Genomic DNA, 26915 nt, shown 5'->3' with positions numbered 1-26915 from the left:
GGAGGCAATGAGACAATAAAAATAACAGTTAGCATATTGAACACTTACTATGTACCAGGAACCATACTAAACTATATTCTCTCATTTAACCCTCCCAACAATAAAAGTATTTTTATCTAACATTTTACACATAAGTAAACTAAGTCTCAGAGTGGTAAATTATCATGCCCAAGATTTCACATAATATGTGGCAAAGCCAGGGTTTTAACCTAGGTCTATCTTGCTCAACCAATCCTAACTGCAATACCATACTGCCCCTTATTACAATTAAGAGGCTATTACAATAGTGAAGGCTAGAAATGAGTCCTGAACAAAGTCAGTGGCAGTGAGGATGAAGAGCTGGGCACAGATTGGACTCAGACTAAGAGGGTCAAATGGATGAGATTTGGTTACTGATTGAATATGGGGGAAGAATGAATTGAAGACAACTCCCAGATTTCTAGTCTGAGCAACTTAATGGATAGTGAATAGTGATGCCATTCAGTTGACAAGCAATACATTAAGATGAACAAGTTTGGAAGAGAAAAAATAAGTTCAGCTTTGAATATGTTGAGTTTGAGATGCCTGAGGGCATCCAAGTGGGACATCTAAGTGGAATAGTCAAGGGGGCAGTTGTAGATATTGGTCTGGGATGCATGGGAGAAGCAGTGAAAAGAACACCTTATATCAAAACCTATGGGAAATAATAAAAGCTGTTCCCATAGGTTTGGTATAAAGTGTTCTTTTTAAGGTAGATTATACTTTCTCCTTTTTATTCCCTCTTTGACCTAAGAGTTATCCATAAGTATGTTTCTTAATTATCACGAAATTAATATTTTTGGCCACATTTTTAAAGTTAGGTTCAGAGAATGTAGCCTGTAGATCTTTAACACATTGAAGTTGTTAACGTTTTCTTTGTGGCCAAATATGTGACTGATATTTGAAAGTGTTCCATGGACATACAAAAAAATGTATAATTCTTTATTTAAAGGATGTAAGGCTCTAAATGAATTTTAAATTATATTTATTGATTATATTATTCAATTATTATATGTCTTTACTGATTTTTTTGTCTACTAGACTCTTTTCTTACTGCCTGCTAGATGTATCCAGCCATCAAAGAGGTGTATGGAAGTTCTACACTATAATTGTATTTTTATCAAATTCCCATTGCATTTCTAATAGGTTTTACACAGTTAGGCTCTTTAGGATATTTAATGCACCATGTTGCTAGAAACCATAGAAGAGTTCCTTATTCTTTTAACCGCGCCATTATTTATCTATTGCTGAATAACCAAAAAAAAACCCTAAAACCTGGCAGCTTAAAAAAATCATCTCACAGTTTCTGTGGTTAGGAATACAGAAGCAACTTAGCTGGATGGTTCTGATTCAGGGTCTCTCATGAGGTTATGGTCAAGATGTCATCCAGGGCTGCTGCAGTCATCCTAAAGGCTTGACTGCGACTGGAAGATTCACTTCTAAGGTTTCTCACTCACATGACTGTTGGCAGGAAGTCTCAGTTCCTCACCATGTGGGCATCTCCATACATCTCTTGAGCATCCTCATGATATGGCATCTGGCTTCCCCCAGAGTGAGCAATCCAAGAGAAAGGGGCTGAAGCCACACTATATTTTACAACCTAGTCTCAGAAGTTATACACCATCACTTCCACTACATATTCATTAGAAGCAAGTCACTAAGTCCAACCCACACTTAGGAGAAAAGAATTAACCTCCACCACAGGAGGGAGTATTATGAAAGAATTTGTAGATATATTTCAAAAACACCACAACAGTATTATCTTCACACTTTTTTTCAGGTTTGTTCACTATTAATTCCAGCTCCTTCCTTTCCAAAACTGTACACACTCAAAAACATACTCATACACAAAGAAACTCAAGAAGGTACATAAAATTTAAGTAAAACTTCTATGCAGATCGTTGGAATTTACTGGTTATTCACAATACACTTTACATTTATTGGGAGAAAAATAAATAGATATTCACCTTGACTTTGAACTGGCTTTAATTGGTAATACTACCAATACTTTCTAATACTTTCTATTATTCAAAGTATTCTGTTTGTTTAAGACTGTTTAGTCATGATTGTGCACAACTGACATACACCATCCCAGTATTCCTATGGATGTATTCTACATGAAGACTTGCTTTAGTATCATTATCCAGAAATAGTTACTAAAATCCACTTATGGAACTCTGCTAGATGGCATACAAAGCATGTTAGACAGTATTTGAGTGGGAAGAGATTAATGACAGGCAGACTAATGAACAAACATTGAGCCAACGCGTGTGTTAAAGAATTAATTCAAGGGACTTCCCTGGAGGTCCAGTGGTTAAGACTCTGCGCTTCCACTGCAGGGGGTGCGAGTTTGATCCCTGGTTGGGGAACTAAGATCCTGCATGCCACGTGGCGCAGCCATAAAAAAAGAAGAATTAATTCAACAAATAAATGTTCTTGAGTGCTTAGTATATGCCAGGCACTGTAATCTAGTACTCACAATACAGCATAGTAAGTCCTATAACAGAAGGATGTATAGGGTGCTTCAGGAGCATTGACAGAGAATGCGTCTATCTAGGCAGATATCAAGGAAGGCTCTCTGAAGGAGGTGACACAAGCTGAATGAGTCCTAAAAATGAGAAATTTAAGAGGGACACTAGAGTTACAAGGGAAATAGTGAGGGCAGAGGCAAAGGGAACTGAGTGTTGTTCAGTATCTCTGGAGCATAGAATATATGTAGAATGGTGACCAGAGATGAGGCTGGTGAGGAAGGCAATCATCCCAGACCTTAAGGTGTATTTGATGCCTGACTGGTAGTCCCTGGAGGGTTTAAACAGAGCGTTGACAGCAGGGAATAAAAGACCTATTAAGATATGTTAATTACCATGTTACAAGTAGCCCATGAAGGATACCAATAAACAGTAATTTTCTTTTTCTCTCTGAAAATTCACCTGCAGCTCCCGGAATCTTCTTTTCTCACGACTCATCAATTAAGTAAATATCTAAGAAAACTTAATAAAGTAATGTGTTGCTTTAAATTAATATTTAAATAATTACACAGGAGTGCTGTTTGAATCCTCCATTCTTGTAGTTTTACTTGTCTGTAGTAAAACTCTCCCCTTTTGCAACCTCTCAGGACTAAGCTAAAACTGTAAAGTAGGCAAAGCTAGCTGTTCGCGCTCTTCCACCTCCTTCTCTCTTTGTTCTCCCTTTAGTCCTGTGCCCCCCTGATAGACAGTACTTTCACTCCCCTTTCAGGGAGCACTACTTCTGGGATCTGGATCTATTCTTTTCCCCTGTCCCCACTCAAAAATGCTGCATTACTTTTGCCTTTTGAGGTTACTGGTTTTCTAATGATGATAAATTAGTTTACTATATATTTATTTATTTATTTTTAACATCTTTATTGGTGTATAATTGCTTTACAATGATGTGTTATATATATAGTATTAATGACTTAATCTGTTACCCCCCTTATCTGTTATATATATAGTATTAATGACTTAATCTGTTACCCCCCTAAGGATATTTGCACTGTAATCCGAAGTAATCAGTCTCTCATGATGCAAAATAAAGGCCAGTGGAGAACTTTTCTTTGGCCTGGGAGCCTTTCACCCCTCAAACCTTGGTGGCCATCCATTCTGCTGATGTCCTATTCCCCTCAAACTTGAATAATAGTTCATGCACATAAAATAACTCCTGATGGAACACACATACCCAACACCATCATCTTTTAAACACTCAACAAACCAAATGAGGTTCAGGATAGTTTTTATAAATCCCAAACTCTGATGCAAATGGTTGGGTAAAGTGAAGTAGTGTGTGGTGGTAAATGGTGTTGATGTTCAGACCAAGGTTTTTAGAAAAGGATTTGGGGGTAGGAGTGATAGCAGTCAGCTTGTCTAATTTGCTGAGGGCTCATGGGATACAAGGATGCTGAAGGAAGGAAACTGACTAGCTCAGTATCAAGGTAGTTTCAAGAAATAAAAGTGAGAGAATAATGATTATGTGTAGTTTTATACAGTGTTAATTCCTGCCTCCCTCTTCCTCCTGACCAACTCCCACCCTAGACTACAGAATCACTTGAGTCTTTTCAATAGCAAATGCTCTGGATACCCTTTTATTAAAAATCAGCTAAGATGAAGAACTCTGTATATGACCTGGAGCTTCTCTCCCATTCCTTTCAAATACACAGGGTTAAAATACCTTTAGCTATACCTAGGACAATTCCAGGACACAGCACAAGAAAACCTAGCTACAACACATCTGGTATGGCTCTGCCCATTGCACCCACGTCACATTCCTTTACCTTACAGAAAAGAACCCAGGTTCAAGGCCTTTGGCTTAGTCCTCTTGTTCTGATGCAGCTCTTTGCTTCCCAAGACTCAACTGTGGACGCATCATGTCTGTTCCACCATTTACCTCCTCTCTCTTCTCTTCCTCCAACTCCCTGGTTCTCTGTTTTTTCTAATGCTAACGTAAAGGACATACACAGTAAGCTTAATAAAATAGAATTAGGAACCAAAGAAGTCAGGACAGGAGGGAGCAAATGTGATAAGATAGCGATGTGGTAAACAGTTGTAATTATTAAGCTTTGCATTTAGATACTGAGTATGTTCTGATGATTGGGATAGAAGATGAGAGGAGAAACAGAGTAAAGAAGACAGTGAGTCTGTTGCCCTGAAGACTGTGCTCAGAAGTTTGTATTTCACTCATTGAGTGACAGTCTATGGTTTTGAGGAGAGATGTAATATTATCAAATCAGTAACTTTGCTGAACACCCCTGATAGCATCATATACGACAAATTGAAGACAGACACTTCTTCTCTGCAGAAGTCCATTAATGATTTGTAGCCTGCACAGTGGCCTTCATTTGTACACATAGAGCTAAAATATGTTAAATGGAAATTTATTTACCAAACTTTCTTGAGAACCTACTATGTTCAAAGTATAGTGCTGGTTATTAGACAGATACCAAGATGAATAAAGCACTGCCCCTGACCTCATTTGTGCTTCACAAAGCACGAGGAGAAAAGACAGGGAGACATGAGCAATACCAGAGAGTGAATTGAGGGCAGGACAGTGGATAAAATGTTAGGCAAAGGGAGGGCCACCCATGGAACTACCCAGTTTTTGGCTTATCAGATTGGACCACTGATGTTAGGATACAGAGGTGCTGCTTTTAAATCCCATTCAACCACTGGAATGAGTAAATGGATTTGGCAATAGAATGGACTACATGTATGTATGATCAGGAGGTATGAGACATCACTCCAAAGCTGTGGGCCTGAGGTACCAGTAGAGGACCACCAGTTACATTAAAACTTAGATATTCAGAAGGATTAGGCAGACAGACTAAAATTCAGTCTTGTCACATTAATCTTCAAGGGGCGGTTGGCCAGTTATCTTTTGGACTAAAGTGAGGTTGTATGGAGGAGAAGGTTAGGAAGAGAAAGGTTATATTTATAGTTTTATGACATAGCAAGTTAAATGGTGAAAAACTGTGCCTTATCTTTGGGGCTTCTAAACTAATTATCATTAATATCACTGCCCTCTTTATTTAAGAAGTAGAGAGTTGGCAGTACAAATGACCTAAACCTTAGACGCTTTAGTAGCATCAGCCTATTAGGGAAAACCACCTAAGACTAGGGAAAAGTGGATGGAATATTATAGCACTCCTAGAATTGTTGTGGAACTTTCCAACATAACAGTGAGTTCATTTGCATGTTTCTGCTCAATTGACTCCAAAGAGAAACTGATAATTCATTGCAAATTGCAGATTTGTATCCAATATTACAACTAGTTTCTAGTGGTCTTATATAAGGCTTTTCTGATCTATATCGTTAGTTTTGTTCTTAGTTCTGTGCTATTTCCTTTTATCTAAATGCATGCCTTTGGGACAGAAAGTCTGTGGGGAGAAGTAGAAACATACACAGGACTCCACTTGCTGCCTGTGGTATAAGATAGGGAGAGCAGAAAAAAAGAATCTGGGTGCATTGGATTGCCGAGGATCTACAAAAAAGAAATTGTGCTGGAGTTGGCCTAAGAAACTGGGTCTTAGAAAAATGAATGAAGCCAAAGGATAGGAATTATGTCACTGATGTGAGCATTCATGTTCTAGGTTCTATACTGCAAAAAGGTATTAGTCTATGGATGGGCTATTGATGCCTAACCCTAACTGAGACCTTTTCCTGCTAGGATTTAGGTTGTAATTTCACAGTCTGACTGTATGTCTCAAAATTAAATTGTTAGGCCTTGGAGGAAAAAGTAAATTTGATAACATAAAGGCAGGACAAGTAAAAATGAAAATAGAAGCACCATGTTTCCTTTAAGAAGGTCAAGAAGAAGAGAGGCAAGGGATCCATGGAGGCAGAAAAATATGAAAGTAAATCATAATTAGTCTTAGGCCTTGATTTTTTAAAACTTTTTGTTATTATTCTATAATTTACATGATTTTGTTGTTCTCTTGCTACAATTTAGTAAAATATAATTTTGGTTCCATGTAGTAGGTCATAACAAATAATTCTGATTAGAACACAGAATAGAATATTGTGATACCTAGAAAAGGGCTCCATCTAATTTGGTATTGCATATGATCTGAAACCCGTTATTTTAATCTATCATTGTCAGTGGATCATCCATTGATCTTTTCCTACTGTGGGGCAAGGAGAGGAGATTAGGAATTGTGAGGAGGTGGGTAGAAAGTGAATTATCAGAAAGCTCTGATCAAGCAGGACAGGCAGAAAGGACTAGCCCATCCCCTCTCTCGCCAACCCCATCCATGCTCTTCTCAACTCACTACAGAACAAACATGGCTAAGGTGGATCAACAGTGGTAATATCAGATAGGTGTTAGTTTACTCAGCACCTATTATTCTACTCTTTATGCAGCAATTATTCTACTCCTCTGAGTAATTAATAGAGCATGTCCTATACCCAGGGGCCAATTTCTAAATAAGAGGCTAAATAGGAGGGTTAGATAAAAAAAATAAAGCTTATTCTTCTCTGTGAATTGCTGGGGAGGAAAAAAAACTCCCAAGCACAAAGCGGGTAATCTGATTCAATGATTAGGAATTTGGAGGAAAGTTACATAAATTATTAACCATAAGAAATAAAATCAATCTCTTTTTACTTTTTCAGGCAACAAGACTACCATCAAAATCACTGTCAAGAAAAAGTATGTACGATGAAACTCACTGATAAAGCAATTAACTATATTTTCTAATATGTTATTAGAGAAAAATCTGTGAATCAGACAACCAGCAAAATCATCTGCTGATATTAGTCAGTTTCCCTCTTGGCCGTTTTCTCTTCCTTGCCTTTCACTCTCAGTTAATCTTGAGTTTTGCAGAGGTCCAAAATTATTGTTAAAAGAGTTATTGTTAAGGGGGGTACAAAGTTACTGTTATTGGCCTTTTGCCCAGGGGGCTCAGGAGGGTAGATTGGGGGAGGCTTAGGAGGTTTAATCATCACGGGGAAAGCATCAAATACCACAAACCCACTTCATAATGGGAAGACATTAAGGGAAATACCTTTGCAGACCCCTGCAGATCTGGCTCAGGGCTGAGCATCCTGCCCCTCAGGCAGGTGAGCCAGGGTGCCTAGATCTGTCTCTTAATTCTCCTGGGAGTAAGAAGAGTCTTACGATAGCTACTCCATCAAAAGAAGGGACCTGGTCACAAGAGAGCTGCAACTTGGGCCTGGCAGAGAAGAGGGTAAATTTGATAAGCCCCAACTCTGGGGCTAGACAGAGGAATCATGAACAAGAAAGGGGTTCAGGGGAGTAGCACACTCACACACTCTTTCAAACATACACCTGATCAATTCATAGAATGTGCAACAAACACAAAGGCTGAGACATACTGGCACCAAAACGATATTTCTTGGTTTAATAGTATAGTGAAAATGAGCTGAATAATCAGATTCTACTTATCGCATTTCGCTTCATTAAAAACTTGATGAATGTTCCAATTTTATATGTCAAAGTTGGACATGCTTCTTCTCAGCTACCCTAAGAGTAGTAATGTAGGTCTGCTGTACATTATCTCTGGTGATAAGAAAATAATATATATTGAAATCCTTAGCTCATATGTATTGGAACGGATTTAGATCAATTTAGACCAAGAAGGTGAGTAACTTACTTATTAATGTTTAAACATTATTCTTAGAAGTGTTTGATTTAGGACATTTTACATAAGTAAAACAAGTCTTTTTCAACCATATGCTGTCATTTCAAACTATGTTTTTCAAACTCAGTAGCCATTTTCTGGTCTGCACAATAGGTGAAAAAAATACATTACGAGAGCTAGATAGTAGTGATGTTTGTGCAACATTGTCAATGTACCTAATGCTGCTGAACTATACACTTTAAAATGGTAAATTTTATGTTATGTGTATTTTATCACAATAAAAAATGCATTAGGAGATTTGGGAAATGGACTCGAATAAAACAGCTTTTCCTTGAAGCGTCCCTCAAACCTTCTCTAATGGGTCAGGAGAGAATATGCTACATACGGCAAGGTGTTAACTTTGATTGTTGGCCTAAACCTGAACAATCTGGGGCTACCTTTGGAGATAATTCTGAGGCAACAACAACATTATAGGGAATCGGGTGCCCAAATGCCAGGATATCAAACAATGCACAGCTAAAATGCCAGGCATCCAGCCTTTGCTGCCACTGACTTGTAGCCACAGCCTTGAAAAGTAGAGTTCCTGTGGAAGGTTCACACTCCTGGTCTGGCTGTCTTGAGGATAACAACTTTAAAAAGAATACTGTTTTATTATAGGCAAAAGGATTTTTATGATCCCAAAATATATCTGCAATAAGTACACATACATAAACAGTTATAGAGTTTGGCAGGTGCACTTTGCATCTGCCCCTGGTCCAGTCTAAGCTGTAATAGTGAGCATAATTAACCATGAGGAAATGGCCATTCAAGTCTGGTCCCTGGGTTTCTACTTCAGCTCATACTAAAAGAGCCCCAACTTCCCTCCACTGCTTGGCCTTCTGGCCCTTTGAGTACGAGTTCTGGCTCAACCTTCTTTCCTTCCGAAATTAATGTGTTTCTTTATTTCTTGAGCTGTCCTCTGCCTCCCAATCCAAGAGAGTTTGCACTGATAATCTTTCGTTGGACCTAAGCCTGTTCATTTCCCTTAAATCATCAGTGCTAACCGTTGCCCATTGATTAAACTTTAACAACTAGCTGTAGTCGTTTGCATATATAAACACAGTCAATTGACAGAGGAAGGCAGCAATAGGCCAGCCACAGAACCCACAGGCTGATCCCTCCACTATGGGGCTTCATTTTTTACCCTCATCTCCTAGCTAAATGGATGCCTAAGTAAAAGGAGGCTATATCCACAAAGGCACATAAATGTTTGAACTGCAAATTTGTTTCATGAAATAGTTTGTTAGAGGTAACCTGGTTTGTATTTTTAAGAAATATTGCTTGGGTCATAAACACAGTCTTACTTCTTGCCAGGGCATTTGTTTTCTACGAGCCTAGACACCCACTTGGCTGTTTTTTTTTTTTAACCAGGAAGCCATTTATCCTCAGCAATAAACTTTTATAGTTCCAAGGGATTTGGGGTTTTTTTTCTGCTTTATTTTATTTTAATGGGTGTACTATTTTATTAACATTTAAATTTCACCAACAATGAGCTCAAGTATATGCTAGCCCTATGTTCAGATTTTTGAAACAAAGATAAAATGGACAGACAGCTTTAAGGGTGCAATGTATTTAACACTACACAATATATTCAACAATTAGACAATCTAGGTGGTGGTATAACTATACACTTAGGAGCACAAGTATAGGGTCCAAGGGATTTTGAATCAAAGAAAATCTTATTCAAAAAATAGATCACAGCCACAGAGAATAAACCAACTTGAAACTAATCTGGTGTTCTAAATAGATTTCCTATGTTCTCTCTATACACCGTGGCTGGATTGTAGCTATGCATTGTTTGATAAAAGGAATTAAAGGTTAGTCCCTGTCCCTAAAATAGAGTAAATTCATATGTGATTTCCCTTGTATCCCCGCTCACCTCCTTTCCAGATAACTTCTGAAGAATTGAACAGTATAATTCAAAATATAATGACCTGCGTTGTGGCTGCAGTGACTAGTATATTATATCCAGCCATCACAAAATATGAAGAAAGGTCACGAAATACTATATACCCAATGCCTGATGACTCTACCCTCTCTTCTGATAGTGAGAATTGCTGTAGCACATGCCGTGAAACATTTCTATATGAAACAAGTAAGATAGATGGTTCAGGCAGAGCCCTGTGCAGAGGCAGCTGACAAGTCAATAGGGCAACCAGTGGCACCGTCAAAATCATCTTCTGCCCATAAAGAAAGAACAGATGTAGAAAGAATATATCATAGGAAAGAACACTCAGAAAAGAAACCTAAAACCCCCGAACCTAAATATAATGAGAAATCTGAACCCTCCAAGCTTAAAACCTGTAAGTCCAATAGTCACCTTGTTGCACTGATTGAAACAGGCACAAGGAAATGTAAAGATGCTACCACTGAAACAGATGGCTTAGAACGCCCACTGTCTCCTGATGAAAAAGCAAAAGCTGTAAATGAGATGCAGGAGTTAAATGATGTTTTACTTAACTTTAAATATCACCTAAAAAAGGAAACTGAGTTGATTTTAGAAAACATTTTTCATGAAATGGTGTCTGAATTAACCCAGACCATCCCCACCCTTTCCTTTGTTACGGCCGAAGCTTTGGTTGACCAAACTGACACTGACAAAGGAGACTTGCTCTCCAGTGTTGATATTTCCTCAGCAGCTGCTGAAATTATGGAAAATGTGCTTGAGAAGCTACAGTCTGCAGTTGAGAAAAAATGTACCGAGGAATTTTCACAAGAAAATGTATCCGTTCACTTTAAATCAAACTTAGTCAGTGGAGAACATTTCATTTCTCCAAAAGAAAAAACTTCAAAAGCTTCACTGCCCTATGCTTTGGAAAACATGAACGATATTGCAGAGAATATGGTTCATGCGATTTTAGAAAAGCTGACGGCTCTTGCATTTTCTAAGCAAAGTGAACTTTTTCATCTTGAAATCACAACTGAACTGGCTTATCAGCAACACAGGGAAAATCGAACATATACGTTCCTTCAAAGAGCCAGCAAAAGGAAATCCAGTGTTGAACCTGATGCTGCCAATTTGATTGGCAAGGAAGAAATACAAAATTCAGTGTCAAATATTTTTTCCCAGTCCTCTCTGGTTGGTTATATAGAGGAAGCAATCAGCACTATACTAGGCTATATACAAATTGGACTTAATAATGAAAGGCTCATTGCAACTGAAGAAACAGTGATCATCCTTCAGCTACTTGATGATATCTTGGCTCAGCTACATCAGACACCAGTGAAAACAGATGTCCAAAAGAGTAGACACTCCAGAATGAGCAGTCCTTCTGGCACTGAAGACGACAACAGACTCACCAGCACTAGAGTAACTAATGCTCCTAGGTATGTGTGCCTATTTCCACCTATTAATGTTCCTGGTATGGTCCTTTACTCTGAAGACAAAAATGAAGAAATAGACAAAATTGTAGAAAATGTATTGATTTCATCTATCAAAGATGAAAAAGCAAAATTACAAGAACAGGTTCCTGATCACTGGTTAACAAAGGAAAATGCTGGTTTTAAACACAAAAGCAATATGAACTTACCTACAAAGCCTGCTTATCAAGACAAAGTAGTATTTCACGATCAGGGATTAAATACTGACCTTCCAACTTTTAATAATAAGGACCTTTTTAAGGACAAGCCTGGTGTGAATAAAGACATTTTACTTTTCAGCCAAGATGAAACGTATCAAATACAAAAAGCTTTAGAAAATATAGTTAGAAGTATTTTAGCACAGATGCTCAAAGATATATCTTCTGGGCTCTCTGAACACTTAGACTATAAAAATGGTAGAGAGGCTTCACTTCTTACCTCAGGAAAACCACAAGATCTGTCACATCAAGAATGGATGGACCAGATGTTCTCTGTGTCAGAAATCCATACGGTAGCTCAAGATATTATAGATGCTGTGTTAAAAATACTTCACATGGCTTCTAGTCACATTATCGGACATTCTTCATCAGTACATCAAACTTCTCTAGATAATACTGACATACCAAATAAAGAGCCATTAGCAACATGGTTTGACAGTAAACAGAAGAAATTTTTTTCTGCACTTGGTGTAGACTCTACAAAACATACCTGGTTAGAATCTGGAGCAAGTGGCTCGACATCTGAACCTGTAGATCACATTAATGATAAGATCATTAACACTATTTTTAAGAAGTTGAACTCATTTGTTTGTCCAAAATTACAAAACCACTTCAAACCAGAAAGCCATGCTGCCCATTCAAAGCCTGCGCCTGACAAGAAATCTTTGTCTCGATCTCACCTTAGTGTTTACACAATTAAAGTGATAAAAATTGTTTTGGATGCTATCCAGGAAGGACTACAATACAATAAGAAAAATCTAAATCTTAGCAGGGGTAGCCCTCCCAAGAATTTTAGAGGTAGAGGATTTTTCACTGACACTGAAAATGAATTAGACTCTGTTGTCACAAAGCTAAGTAATGACATTATGACAAGTTCATTAGCAACTTGCATTTGTGAGGTGTTAAGTGGAAACACAGATAAAAGCAATATTTTACTCCCTTCAGATAAACTAAGGTCTAAAATCTCATATGGAACTGGTGGCATTGATCAACAAAAACTTTTGCCTTCTCATTGCCAGCACATGCAGGAGGAAGTTCACCAATGTACTAGATTGCAAGTGTTAGATAGAATTGGAGATACCTTATATGACATGTTATGCAAGCTCATAGGAGACCATCCACAGTCTCCCCTACCTGATGAGCAAAATACAGAGAGGATCAATGAGAAGTTGAGAACAACCAGTACATTGCAGTCCAATCTTAAGCTAATTTCTCATACAATTCTACAAGGTATTGTTTCAAAATTATGTGGTGTTGAGATAGATTGCATTTTCAAAAATTCAGAATTTAAAGCTATCTCAGAGTATATTGACACTGACAGCCTGTCATTTGCTTTGCTTCTTGAGGAAATGAGCAGAGCCTCTGACATAATCTTCAGCATGGTGCCCAATGTGACCTGGCCAGGTAGCCAAGAGGTGACTAACAAAAAGGGAAAAACTACTGCCCCCAAAACAGGAACCACAAAAGAAAAGCATCTAAATAAACTGAAAATCATGGCTTCAGATGTCCTTAAAATGGTTTTTGCTAAATTGGAAGGGTTTGCCAATGGAAATTTAGAAACTCTGGACGCTATAATCAGTGGAAATAAAAAGAACAGCAGGACATACTGGGAAAGTGAAAATACCAACATTTGTGCTAACACACGTGAAAAACGATTGCAGTCGACTTTATACATGCATGCAAAGAAAGTGTCAAGTACTATTTTGAAAGCTATTCAAACTGAATTAAACGTGAGCTTGCCAGATTTGGAAACATGTATAAGCAAGCCACTACAAGAGAAACAAACACTTAAGAACTTAGTCAATTTCATTTTGGATGCAATTTCTCCAGATATCTTTAATGAAACTGAACCAGAAGAGAGAGGCATTGAAAATTATAGATACAGGCCAACCTATGGAAATTTTCTTCCTGGAGGAGCTGACCCAGAGTCATATCTAGAAGACCCTGCAGAAACAGAAAGAAAGTGCTGAAGAGGAAAGACCAACAGAAGAAGAAACTAAATCAGATTCTCTTAAGCAACAGGAACTCGAAAGAACATTAAAAAAATTTGAAGTAGAATTCAAAGAGCTACAAAAGTCCCCAGTCGTGCCCATTATAAGAAATATTTTGAATGAAATTTTTCAGAATGATTTAATTGATCAACCAAATGTGCTTCCTCTTCCCCAGTCCCATTTATGTGACATTCCTCATGCTGGTGATGAGCCACTTGCTCAAACATCTGTTCAACCCCTGGATAAAACAATGGGCCCTTTAGTGTCTGAAGCGGATGTAACCATTGTTGCAGATAATATTGTTAGAACCATATTTCAAAAACTTTATTCTGCTGCTATGACAGATAGAAATGAAAATTAAAATAGGTATAATACTATCACCTTTCCAGCAAATATCTCTTTTACTGAACATACCAGTGGAGGAAAGTCCCCTGTTTATTCTACCATACTGGACAGAAATCCATGTACACTTCAGTCCACACTCAATATTGGTAAACTGACCAAAATAAGTGTAGTTGAAGATATTATACAGTCAGTATTAACAAATTTAGAAACATTTGCTAGTACCAAAGTAAAAGCCCTCTTTGTCCTCTTATCAATTTCACAGTTCCAATGGCTTTACCTTTACAGCAGGATGAGACTGCTTCAAGCCAACCATGCTTATCAACCAAAGATTCATATTCTGATGACCAATTTTCTTGTTGCTCAGTGGATCATAATAAATCAGGAAAGACCACCTCAATATGTCAACTGAGTGCCTCTAAATTAAATATATATGCAACAGAAGTGGCTACACAAATTTTACAAGGAATCAAACGTAAGTTAGATAAAGAAATAAAAACTCCATTCTTAACTCATAATGTTGTGGCTTCTGAAAGTATTCCAAGTCAGTTGTTAACACAATGTTAGATATTGTGTCTACTAAAGGCAAATATGAAAAGAATATATTTGACAGAGAGACTGATCCAGGTCGGCCAGAAGATATTGTTGAAAAGCTGTTCAATAAAAGTGATTATCGGGAAAAACTTCAATGTCAAATACTAGATACCATTGAAGGTATCTTAATTGACATCTGTGAGGAAACAATAGATGAGAATAATCTCCCATTTGCTGTATCCACTCTTAAGTGTAATGTAAGTGGGAGACATTTAGAAACAAACTCTGAAAGGGATCCCGAGTATGCAAATAAGGCTATTCTTAGGCTTTTAGTTCCTAAGGAGTATGTTGCTATGATTTCCAATGTATGGTGGATATTGTTCTTCAAAATCTCACTTCTGCTATCATGCTTGCAGTAAATGCAAAGGATTCTATTTCTCCAAGACTGCCTCTGATATTTTCTGACGCATTTCCCATAGCAGAGGTCAACAATCTCCTGTTATAGACTCAATGAATGAAAGGAAAAGGGAGAGATTTCCATTTGCAAGAAATGAAAGAGATGTACAGCTGAAATCAGCTTATTCTGATGATAATCAGACAGCTGTACTTAAGAAACAAGATGCCGGACTTCCCTGGTGGCGCAGTGGTTAAGAATCCGCCTGCCAATGCAGGGGACATGGGTTCGAGCCCTGGTCGGGGAAGATCCCACATGCCGCAGAGGAACTAAGCCAATGTGCCACAACCACTGAGCTTGCGCTCTAGAGCCTGCGTGCCACAACTACCGAAGCCCGGGCACCTAAAGCCCGTGCTCCGCAACAAGAGAAGCCACTGCAATGAGAAGCCCGCGCACCGCACGGAAGAGCAGCCCCTGCTCGCCACAACTAGAGAAAGACCGCGTGCAGCAGTGAAGACCCAACACAGCCAAAAAATAATAATAAAATAAAAATTTTTTAAAAAAAAGAAAGAAAGAAACAAGATGCCAAGAAATCTGCTCCTGAGCCATGTGAGGAAAATGCTCATTTCATTACTAAAACTATTTTGAATAGATTAAAATCTTTTGCCACAGAAAGAATAGATTTGCTACTTATTCCTCATACGGAGACTAGAGAAAAACCATATGTTGGATCAGAATTTACAAACTGTAAACAAGATGACAGCGTGTTTCTTGAATCAAACCAAATGCCATTAGATATGAATATCCTGAAAATATCAACAGCTAAAACCGTTCTCAGTCAACAAGTCACAAATTACATATTTGCTAATTTCAGAGAAAAACATGGGACCTGCAATTCATGTATCACAAGCTAGTCTTAAGGAATATGCTGACATAATCGCCAGTACCATTTTTTTTTTTTTTTTTTTTTGCATTACGCGGGCCTCTCACTGTTGTGGCCTCTCCCATTGCAGAGCACAGGCTCCAGAGGCGCAGGCTCAGCGGCCATGGCTCACGGGCCCAGCCGCTCCGCGGCATGCGGGATCCTCCCGGACCGGGGCACGAACCCGCGTCCCCTGCATCGGCAGGCGGACTCCCAACCACTGCGCCACCAGGGAAGCCCGCCAGTACCATTTTGACACATAAAAAATGACATATACCTAGAAATCCAAAAGATGTATACATATCAAAACAATACTTCATTCCAAGAAAACATCATTGCAAGTGAAACTGTCAACAACATCTTAAAGAGTTTACGTGATAAAATATCTTTAAAGGCAAGTAGCTTTTACTCAAAGCAGGACCCTGGTCTTTTTACACAACTAACTGTACAAAATGAAATATTGCCTGGTCAAAGAAAAATGGAAGACAACACTGAACTGCCTCTCTTTTCAAAATGCTCAGATCAAAACCAAATTATATCAGAAGGAGAAAACCAAAGAAGGACTTTGGAAGAAATATTTAGAAATGGAGAATATGGACAGGAAAAAATAACTTCTTTGTTAAGTGTAGTTAAGGATATTTTAAAGAAGGTATATCAAAGGGTAATGGAAGATACAGACCATTGGCCTCCATTTAATGAACTCCCCCACTTTACATCTGATTCTAAAATTAAAACATCAGCACACAAAAAAGCTTTCCAGTCACATATAAACAGTGTCGCAAATGACATAGTTGAAAGTGTTTTCAGAAAAATGTTCTCAATAATTATGACATCTTTATATGAAAACAGTGAGACCAGGGGAGAATTGGAAGCATCTGGCAATGAAGAACTGATGATGAATCCATCGTGCTTTAGAGAATTGAAACAAGCAGAAAAAAGAAGTGTTCCCCCTGAACCTGTGATACCGCAAGTTTATCCTTACACAGGTATTGGAAGTGTCACTTCATTGGAAAACATTGTATTGCAATTTTCTCCATTGTGACTGGGTGAACAATTGGTCCAAAAGGTTCTCAAAAAGAACACAGATTTTGCTTTGCTGAATCTAGAAGAGAGTTCATCCCTTAAAGGTCAATCTGATGAAATTCGATATCTGAGGCCATGCAGTTCTAAAGCTAGCCCCAAGGGCAGCCCTAAGGCAAGTTTTAAAACAAATTTTAAAACAAAATCAAAAGTTACCTCTTTGGCTAAATTTGGAACAAAGCCACAGCTAGGACCTGGTGGAGCTAAAGCCAAAAGCAAAACCAAGTTAGGTCTTAGAGAGAAGACTCTAAGAGGCAACCAGTTCAAGACTTCCATGGGGCTACCAGGCCTGCTATCCACAGGGGATGCCAAAAATCTCTCAGTGAGAGCAAAACTCCCCACTGTGGAGGTAAAAGTGTATTCCAGGGATATAGTAAGTAATATTCTGGAAACAACTGTGAATGAATTTCAAGAGGTGAGGCAAAATAGAGCAATGGTAAATGTAAATACTTTACCTTCTGATCAAATTGAGATAGCAAGTGAAATAGTTGATGCAGTTTTGCAAGGATTATACGCTACAAAGAATAATTTGGCCCATCCAATAAAAGGCTCATACTCAGATGATCTCAAACTTTCACAGGGATATTTTAGTACAATCTCTTTTGCAAATCCAGAAGCCCATTTCTCTTCGGAGAATGTTTCTTCACAACTAGAAAAAAATCTTTCCTAAAGAAAATATTTTTAAACAAATGTTTGATAAATGGCAAACAGAACCAAGTGACGTGGATAACGAAAAATATAAGCTATCGACGATAGCTGAGGCTGCTTTGAATGAAATTTCAATGAAAGCAAAAGAATTAGAACAATCTGTTTCACTTTTAAGTTTGTCAGTTCTTGAGCCTTGTGAAAGCAGGCACCATAATTTTAAAAGAGCTGCTTCTAGAGTTGAGGATTCCCAAACACAAATTAATACATTTGGCCAGGAAATTGTTGAAAAACTATTCGAAAAATTAGAGTTGTGCTTCTTGACTCAGATGTTCACAACAGATAGTAAAGAAACCCTAGAAAGCAAGAAAGAAACTGCTGCTACAAGTAAACGTAGTTCCTTGAGAACAAACAATCTCAATTATGTACCATGTTATAACACAAAGTTATATTTGCTCAAGAGATAAATTGCTCAAGAGATCTTGGAAGGGGTTCTGAACACCTTAGAGTCATTTGTAGACCTACAGTTTAAACATGTCTCTACATATGCTTTTTCCGAAATTGTGAGAACACCTATTGAAAACTTTTTTGCTGTGCAAAGGAAACCATTAATGAAAATAATATTGCCCAAGTTACAAACACTGAATAAATTTCCTGATGAATCTAAATCAAGTAGTATGATTTCCCAGGAAAACATACAGAATACCCTTCAACAGCTTTACTCATTCCACTCAGAATTGCTTACTTATACTGTTAATACTGTCAATGACATGCTTAGTATAATTAAGAACAAACTAGACAAAGAAAAATGCCATGAGGAACCATCTTCAATTAGCATGTTTGAAGAAAACATTGTAGCAAGTCAGATCATCAGCACACTGATGGACCAGTGCACTTATTTCTATGAGCTGATGAGCCAAAGCCACCCAAAGGAAAATCTGCTCCAAGGAGCTAAAAATGCCTGCACTGCTAATTGGTCCAGATTTGCAACTGGAATGGGAATGTCCACTTCAAAGTCAAAGGGAATTAGCTTCCGGGATGATCCTCCACAAATCCCTGCCTTGCCTTATTCAGAGAAAGATATGAAAATAAAGGACAAGACTTCCTCAAATATACCTTCAGATGTCAGATACTCTGCAGGAAATTCAACTAAAACCACAGAGCCAATGGAAGGGCTCGAATCTGACCTTAAACCATCATCTTCTAGAAGTGAAGCTCAAGTCTTCAGCCATTTTGATCAAGCTGTGAAAGGATACTGCTCTCTCCTCGAAGGCACTGTCTTACAAAAGCCATCTCAGAAATCTAGTGACTCTGCACAAGCAGCACTAGAGCACCCCATGTCCTTCAGAGAAATGGGAGAAGGTAAAAATCAAAGAATGCTTCACTATGATCCCCCCAAACCAGTTGTTAATCCAAACCAAATACAGACAACCATTTCTCCACTCAAAATATGTTTAGCTGAAGAAAATATTGTCAATACCATGCTGTTGAGTTATGGCCTTTCAAGTCAAACCCCACACACTAACGAAAGTATGAAAACTATGAAGCCATTTTTTGTATCAAAGGAAAGGCCTTTCTCTGTAATGTGTGAAGAACAAAAGGATGCGAAAATCTTGCTTAAAATATGGGGGAAAAGAAACAGCTATGAAATTGAAGAAGAAAACAAAAGCTTTGTGGCAAGTGGAGAAGATTACACTTTACTGGAAAAGTGGAAAAATAAGTACCCAAAGTTAGAGAAAATAGCAACTCTCGAAGAGGCTGAGGTCATTGCTTTTGCAGATCAGGAACTGGGACCACATGAAATCCATCTAGTAGCAAGATGTTACTATATCTGTGGTCACACATTTCAAGAACTTCGAAACCAGAGGTGAGTGAGGACTGACTTATAAAGAGTTGGCATCATTTTAGGGAAAAAAAAGTCATTGATAATTTTAAGAGTTTTATTTTTAAACCTCACACGCAAGAAGCTACATTCACTGCTTCTCTGAAAATAGCCTTAGATTTGGGGTGGCTGTTTATTTACTTGTGTGTTTTCAACTGGTCAGTATGATAAAAGAAAAAATGTTACCCATTTACATAATTTTTATATGGAGGAGTGTTTTTCAGTTTTCCCTATCTACAGATGAGATTAAATGGGCATAATTTAAGGTGGGATATTTTGGTTGGGCATGAGGTATGGCTATGAAATGATGTTTTGCTTGGGACATACAACTGCTCTAAAGGAAATTCCCAAACAGAAGTTCCAAGAGGGTTTTTTTAAAGTTCTTTAAAAAAAGACTTCTTACATTATAGTCAGACCTCATGCATAGTTAATTGACTAATGATCCAACTTCTTTTTGAGGTATACAGTTAAAGTCTTTACAATTATTGATGATAGTTTATAAGAACAGTGGCGTTAAACTTCTTGTTCTGTTCATGTTCCAGTGTTCTGACCTAAATCCTTTTTAGGTATAATACTCTAAACCCATGCTTACGAGTATGATATCTGCACTCCCTTTCTATGAATGCTTACATGCATATATTGGGTTGAACCATATGAAATAGCCATTTTTATATGTCAAACATCAGCAGTTTCATTCTGTTCTATTTATTATATACTATTTAGTCCCAAATGGGATAATTAGCTGAAGAGCCAAAAATGTTTTCAAGAATTATATGAGACCTCTAGATATCACTGGAATCACTCTAGGGCCTTGTAACACTAAAAGCTAGAAATCATTTCTCTGCCCCAGGATTTCAGCTTCTTAAAGCAACATAGCTAGCCAAGGAAGAAACCAGCAATTAGAGATTTGAATTCTAAATGGGCTGCCCAGCAGAAGTAAAGATTCCACAGGTGGGAAACAGAGATTTGAAGAAAATCCAGTTCCTTTCTTGACTAGTTTTTCCTATTTCTTGAGTGAGGTATACCCAAAGTGAAATTCATATGTAAAATATTGCCAGTATTTTGAATGGTCAACATTTTTCCTTAATGCATGTTAATAATACCAATGTTTTCTGTTTCAAGGTCCTCTTGATGAAAAAGTGTCTATTATTTCCATGCTGTTAAGCAAAAAATACAAATCAAAACAGCCTCTAAGAAGCATAAACAGTGATTCTTCACTTAATTAACTTTGTGAACATCTCACTGAATTGGTTATTTCCTATATAATTTCAAGCATTTCTGATTGTACCAAAGATGGTGGAACAATACAGAAATCACTGGAAAACCAAGATGCAACTTTTAGCAAGGTTATTTTAGTTCATTCCCAAGTGTTTGAGAGTCGGTCAAGTTCTATCAGAGGACTTGCTTTAAGCATTTCTGAAATCATTATTCGAAGCCTTTTAAATAGTGACATTTTAAAGGCAGACGTTACACAAGTCGTTTCTGTAAAAGCAAAATATATTTATTGCCCAAAACCAGCTGTGGCTGACTTCAGCGATCTCTTTCAGGATCTCTTAATAGGAGTAACCCATGTTCTGTCCAAAGAAATAGGAATAAATCATCACCTTGACAGCAAAGGAAGAAACAAATCACCGTCCACACCTAAAAGCCATAGTTTTCCCATTTGCAACAAAACCAAAACTATGAAAAGACAGATAGGTGCCAGAGGTTGGAAATCAGCTCCTACTCACCAAATTAATCAACTAGCACAGAAAAATAAACTAAATTCTCTAGCATGTAAGTTAGACATTCTGGTTGGCAGCCTAAGAACTCATGAATTCAAAGAAGTAGTCAACAAAATTTTCAATATTGTTTTCAATTTGTTTTTGCCAGATGAATGCCCAAATTGTGATACAGATTCTGGTAAAATAGCAAGAGAAATGTTCCTATCTTCAAATAACCAGCAATGTCATAGAATTCCTAGAAATAACCTAGGGCTCTCCCCCAAATCAGCTTTTCTTCTGAATGTTGTGTGTGAGAAACTTATTAGAATACTCTTGGAAGAATGCACAACCAACAACTTCCTTACAGATGGTCCTCTTTCTGATGAAATATCAACAGAATGTCAACTGTTCAACATACTTCAAAATGTAGAGGATTATTGCAGGGGAACAATGGACTATGGCTTACCAGTTGAAGGATATGACATATCAGACCTTTTGGAAAATCTGGCAGAAATAGATCAAGAATCTATGCTTAGTATTATTTCCCATAGCTTGGTAAAATCCTTAATGGAAAAATTGTCATGCAGTATACAGCAACCTCCCAGAAGTCTACCACTTAGAAACAAGCATTTAGCATATAGGACAAGAGAGAGACCTCCTAGTTTCCCAAAAGCAAAAAGGCCAGAATTAAAAGAATCAGGACAGGGTAAAGACTCTGTGAGATTCATGAGTTATGACAGCAAGCCTCTGACAGGACCATTGAATAATCATAGGGTGATTCATTCCAAAATGCAAACCCCATTCCGTAAGCAATTTTCAGGAAAATTCCCTTCTCTACCTCCTCTTCGAAGATCAGGTAAAAAGGAATTGAATGCAACAGCCTTTCTTAACATGTGATATCCAGGAGGCATGAACACAGGAGTGTACTCTGCCACGTTTCTGGAGGAAATAATTGCAGACATTTTTCTTAATCTCACCACCTCGGTGCAGGGCAAAAATGTAAATATCACTGAAGCCCAGCTCAACGAGATGAACATATTAGATGTCAACTCTGTGGTGAATGAGTTTAATAATGCTCAAGTCACTGTTTTACAGGATGTTGAAGAAAGGATATGTTTTCCACCAATCTATAAAGAAACTGTTAGTAAGATTGTTGACTCTGTTTATAATGATGTTTTGTGGGACTATGCATTTCAAGTTACCTGTGGCAATCATCTGGCACATGCTGCCACGTCAGTAGCAGAACAGATAACTAATGGCATATTGAAAGAGAGTATAGACTACCAACTCCCACTGTGCTTTGTTGGAAAGCTCATGCCTAATTCATATTACCCTCTCAAAGCTGAAAATATACTACAGAAACTTCAAAACAACCTGAGTGAACTTAATTACCAAGGTCAACATTCAACAGGCTATACTACCATCCTAACATTCAACAGGCTATACTACCATCCTAACACACGCATTTTTAGAAGATGTCATCAGAAGACTATTATCTCAGCTCATTCCTCCACCCAGCGAGGCTTCATGCTTGGGAAATAAATACTTAATGACTTTGGATTTTAATGAGATGGCCACCTATATAATAAATAAGGTTTTGTTAGCCATTTCAAAGCATAAGATTTGGCTCACTAAATACGATTGTCAATATCTATATACAGAAAAAACCCTTCAAAATATGCTGGAGTCTGTTTATAATAATATTTTGCAGATGTCTGGCTTGATTGCATCAATACAGAAAAGTATAGAAAGCCAAAGCCTAATAATGGTTGACCGAATGGCCAGTCTTATTATTCAAGAGATTATTGAAAATCATCTTCAACCCTTTTTGTGTGAAGAGGGCTTACCTCATTCAACGACTCTATTGGATGAAATACCAAATATGGTTAAAGAGGTTCTCAGTGAAGTCACAGGGTCACACAGACCCCAGAAGCCATCATCACTAGGTATGGACTTTTTTTTTTTTATTTTTTTTAAAACTAGATCCTTACTCTATCTACAGTTTCCCCTTTCTTCTTTGCCTTTAATATTTATTTATTTATTTATTTATTTTTGTCTGTGTTGGGTCTTGGTTTCTGTGCGAGGGCTTTCTCTAGTTGCGGCAAGAGGGGGCCACTCTTCATCGCGGTGTGCAGGCCTCTCACTATCGCGGCCTCTCTTGTTGCGGAGCACAGGCTCCAGACACGCAGGCTCAGTAGTTGTGGCTCACGGGCCTAGGTGCTCCACGGCATGTGGGATCCTCCCAGACCAGGGCTCGAACCCATGTCCCCTGCATTGGCAGGCAGATTCTCAACCACTGCGCCACCAGGGAAACCCCACTAGGTATGGACTTTTATCCTAATGCATTTGTAGAAGAAATTGTTGCCAGACTATTTGCAAAGCTCTTCGATCCAAAATATAACACTGAGTGTGATTTGGATAAAGTGACCCAAAAAATAGTAAACTCAATAAACAACCATTTTAACAAAGCTAAAATCTGCATTCTTCATGATGACCAAGAGCAGCCATTCCCCACTGTAGATACAGACACTGTGGATGAACTTGTCAATCCAGTTTATGAAAATGTTCTGAAACAGCATGGGCTGGCCCCTGAGGTTGATAATAAAGAACTCAAAGACAGTGATATTTTTGTGGAAAACATTACCAATTTAATCATAGCAGATATTTCTGATTATCTTTTCATCCACTGTTTTCTGGGGATTTGTCGGCTTCTTCCTATGCTACTTTAACAGCAGAAAACATTATTCAGAACATCTTTAGTGGCATCACTGAACCTACCCAGCCAAGCCAGCATTTATCTCCATATAACACCTTGCTGCCATACACATTTTTAGAAGACATAATCAGAGTATTATTATCTAGAATCTTTCCTTCTTCATCTAACATGGTTCTATACAGTGAAACTCCAAGATAGATCAGGAATTAATCACAGCGAAATCTCTTCAAAGTTAATCAGTGATATTAGGATGAAAATTTCCCAACGTGAAATTCGATTTTCAAAAGATGAAGATGAAACCGAATCTGTTTATTCAAAGGATGATGCTCAGCGTCTCGTTGATTCCACATTCAGAAATATCTTGCAAAACTCTGGGTCTCAAGAAGCAGTTGAGCACGATAACACAAGCAGTGACAATGTTCTTATTGATAGAATAGCAGGTTTTATCATTAAAAATATCTGTCAACAACATCTTCATCCATTTGTGTATGGAAAGTTGTCATTTCCCTCATCATATGCATACTTTGATAGTATGAGAAGAAGGCAATGTTTTTTTGCCAGTGTTTACTCCTCAGCCTTTTTGGAAGATGTGATCTCTGGGGTTTTAAGCAAAATATTCCACAGGGTATTAGGTATTGTGCAAACAAAATCACTAAGAGATTCAGAAAAAGAACTGTTGGAAACAGCTGGAAAACTCATATATTTGATAATGGAAGAATTCTCAAAAGTTCAAGTTAGCATCCTAGAAAATGCTAAGGAACAATTGTGCTTGCCCCTAGTAGATAGAGACATAGTGATAAAAATTATTGACACGGCATATAGCAAAGTTTTACAAGAATGTGAACTGGAACCTAATAAAGACCTTCTCGGTGACACCAAGACACTGGCGGAGAGGGTAACTAAAATTATCCTGGCTGAAGTTTTTGATTTCCGAATTCCTCCACATTCCTCCTGCCTTTTAAATCATACTCAAAACTCAATGCTGATGTTTTGATAAAGAGAGTTCATTATGCGATCAGTAAATCAAGACTCCGAAGACAGACTTGTACAATATATACCACCATATTATCATATACACATTTGGAAAATATAGTCACTCGGGTTTTATCTCAGATATGTCCATTGAACTGCAGTGCAGAAGACCCATGCCTTTCGTAGTCACACTTCAGCAACACAGTTGTGAGAATGATTGATGAGATCATGTCAATAATTTCTAAACATGCAACATGCATTATTAAAGATGGAAGTGAAAAACAAAATGTGATTTCAGAAAAGATATCCAGGCTATGGTTGATGCCATTTATAATGACATTTCTAATTCAAATCTATACCAGTCTCTTTCAAAAGATAAAAAAGGCATAAGTAATATACCTGTTACAAAAATAGCAAGTTATATAAGGGAGATATTTAACCATCATCTTGAGTCATTCTTTTTTCTTGCGGTACGCGGGCCTCTCACTGCTGTGGCCTCTCCCGTTGCGGAGCACAGGCTCCGGACGCACAGGCCCAGTGGCCATGGCTCACGGGCCCAGCTGCTCCGCAGCATGTGGGATCTTCCCGGACCGGGACACGAACCCGTGTCCCCCACATCGGCAGGCGGACTCTCAACCACTGCGCCACCAGGGAAGCCCCCATCTTGAGTCATTCTTATCTGGAGATAAAACTCTTCCTTCAGGTACAGTGGATCAAACTTATCAACAGAGAGCAATAGATCCTAAACAAAGAGAATTATCTTTCATTGTGAATTCAGCCATCTTTTTGGAGGAAGTAATTTCTGAGCTTTTATGCAAAATCCTTCATGTATTCTCACATAATGTCCTGGCTGCCGAAAACCCATGTAAAGCAAAAGCCAATGTTACTGATATTGTTACAAGATTAGTAAAATCAATTGTGCTGGAGTTCACCAGATCACAAATTTTAGTTGCAGATCACTTGGATGAAATCTGTATTTTTCAGAAGGATATAAAGAAATGGTTAAAAAACTATCAACATTATTTATGAAAAAATATTAGATGATTATCGATCTCTGGTTCAAGTTTATAGAGCTATACAAAATGATGCTGTCAATTTGGGGGAAAAATGTATTATTTGCTGTTAGGAGAATTTTATGATTATCAGGTGGAGTCATTAGTTACAGGAGAATTAGCAACTTCTTCCTATTCCTCCCTCCAAGAGGAGAACATCATCAGAAATGTACTTGACACCATCAACGATGATAGCCATGACTTGCCATCATGCATCACTGTATTGCCTCGTTCCCTTTTAGAAGATATGATTTACAAGCTTCTAGCACATATGTTCCCTTCATCTGAGACTGAAACAGAACCAAATGAGGAAGAGGTGTCACCAGATTATGAGTTTGTGAACAGTGCTTCAAAACTAACTGATGATATCATAACAGAAATTTCTGAACATGAGATTAGACTTGCCAAGGCAGAGGAGCATGTGGAGAGTTGGCAATTAGGGGTAATCAATAACTTCGTTGACTCCATATGTAACAATATTATTTAAAAAATTAAGTTTGAAGATGAAGTACAGAAAGATACATGCAAAAGAGGAGGCTCATTCCTCAGGAGAATAGCTGGTTTCATTATGGAGGTAATTGTGGACCACCATCCGCAGCTATTTTTATGTGAGGAAGAATCATTTCCCAGTGACTTACCCCAAAATGACCATGTCACTGAACTCTTGAATCCCATGAAAGAAAAAATACAGTCCTTCCCACAGGTTTCTGTATACTCTGCTGCATTTTTGGAAGATGTTGTAATTGACCTTGTTCGCAAATTTTATACTCTACCAAGAATTGCTGAAAATCCTAAGGACAAAGAGATATCAGAAAGAGATATCATGGGTCTAGCTATAAAATTTGCAAATGCCCTGATAGGGGAATTTAGGAAAAGTGAAATTAAAGTTCTAGCGAATGCTGAAAAAATGTTTTCATTTCCACCGATAGATAAAGAGACA

At 37.9% G+C, this 26915-nt stretch overlaps 2 protein-coding genes across 2 annotated transcripts in view; one reads left to right on the top strand and one right to left on the bottom strand.

Moving 5' to 3' along the window:
• The window catches only part of LOC115847084 (fibrous sheath-interacting protein 2-like), a 41691-nt gene that overhangs the window by 2991 nt on the left and 11785 nt on the right, over positions 1–26915 (top strand). The window contains 24 exon segments of the mRNA XM_070044751.1: positions 10055–10267; positions 10269–13705; positions 13707–14317; positions 14320–14622; positions 14625–14972; positions 14975–15096; positions 15099–15230; positions 15579–15884; positions 15886–15962; positions 16184–17052; positions 17098–17660; positions 17662–19469; positions 19471–19517; positions 20655–22622; positions 22657–23167; positions 23544–23911; positions 23914–24139; positions 24141–24898; positions 24901–25218; positions 25221–25374; positions 25580–25887; positions 25890–25931; positions 25934–26014; positions 26017–26915. Of these exon segments, the coding sequence (XP_069900852.1) occupies positions 10055–10267; positions 10269–13705; positions 13707–14317; positions 14320–14622; positions 14625–14972; positions 14975–15096; positions 15099–15230; positions 15579–15884; positions 15886–15962; positions 16184–17052; positions 17098–17660; positions 17662–19469; positions 19471–19517; positions 20655–22622; positions 22657–23167; positions 23544–23911; positions 23914–24139; positions 24141–24898; positions 24901–25218; positions 25221–25374; positions 25580–25887; positions 25890–25931; positions 25934–26014; positions 26017–26915 (14469 nt within the window).
• The window catches only part of RBMX2 (RNA binding motif protein X-linked 2), a 29509-nt gene continuing 26461 nt past the window's right edge, over positions 23868–26915 (bottom strand). The window contains exon 8 of the transcript XR_009560711.2: positions 23868–25665. The gene's annotated coding sequence lies outside the window, so the exon portion shown is untranslated. The remainder of the gene's footprint in view (positions 25666–26915) is intronic.

Source organism: Globicephala melas, chromosome X, assembly GCF_963455315.2.
Source record: "Globicephala melas chromosome X, mGloMel1.2, whole genome shotgun sequence".
NCBI lineage: Eukaryota > Metazoa > Chordata > Mammalia > Artiodactyla > Delphinidae > Globicephala > Globicephala melas.
Note: the sequence above shows the minus strand (reverse complement) of the source record. Positions and strands in the feature narration are given on the sequence as shown.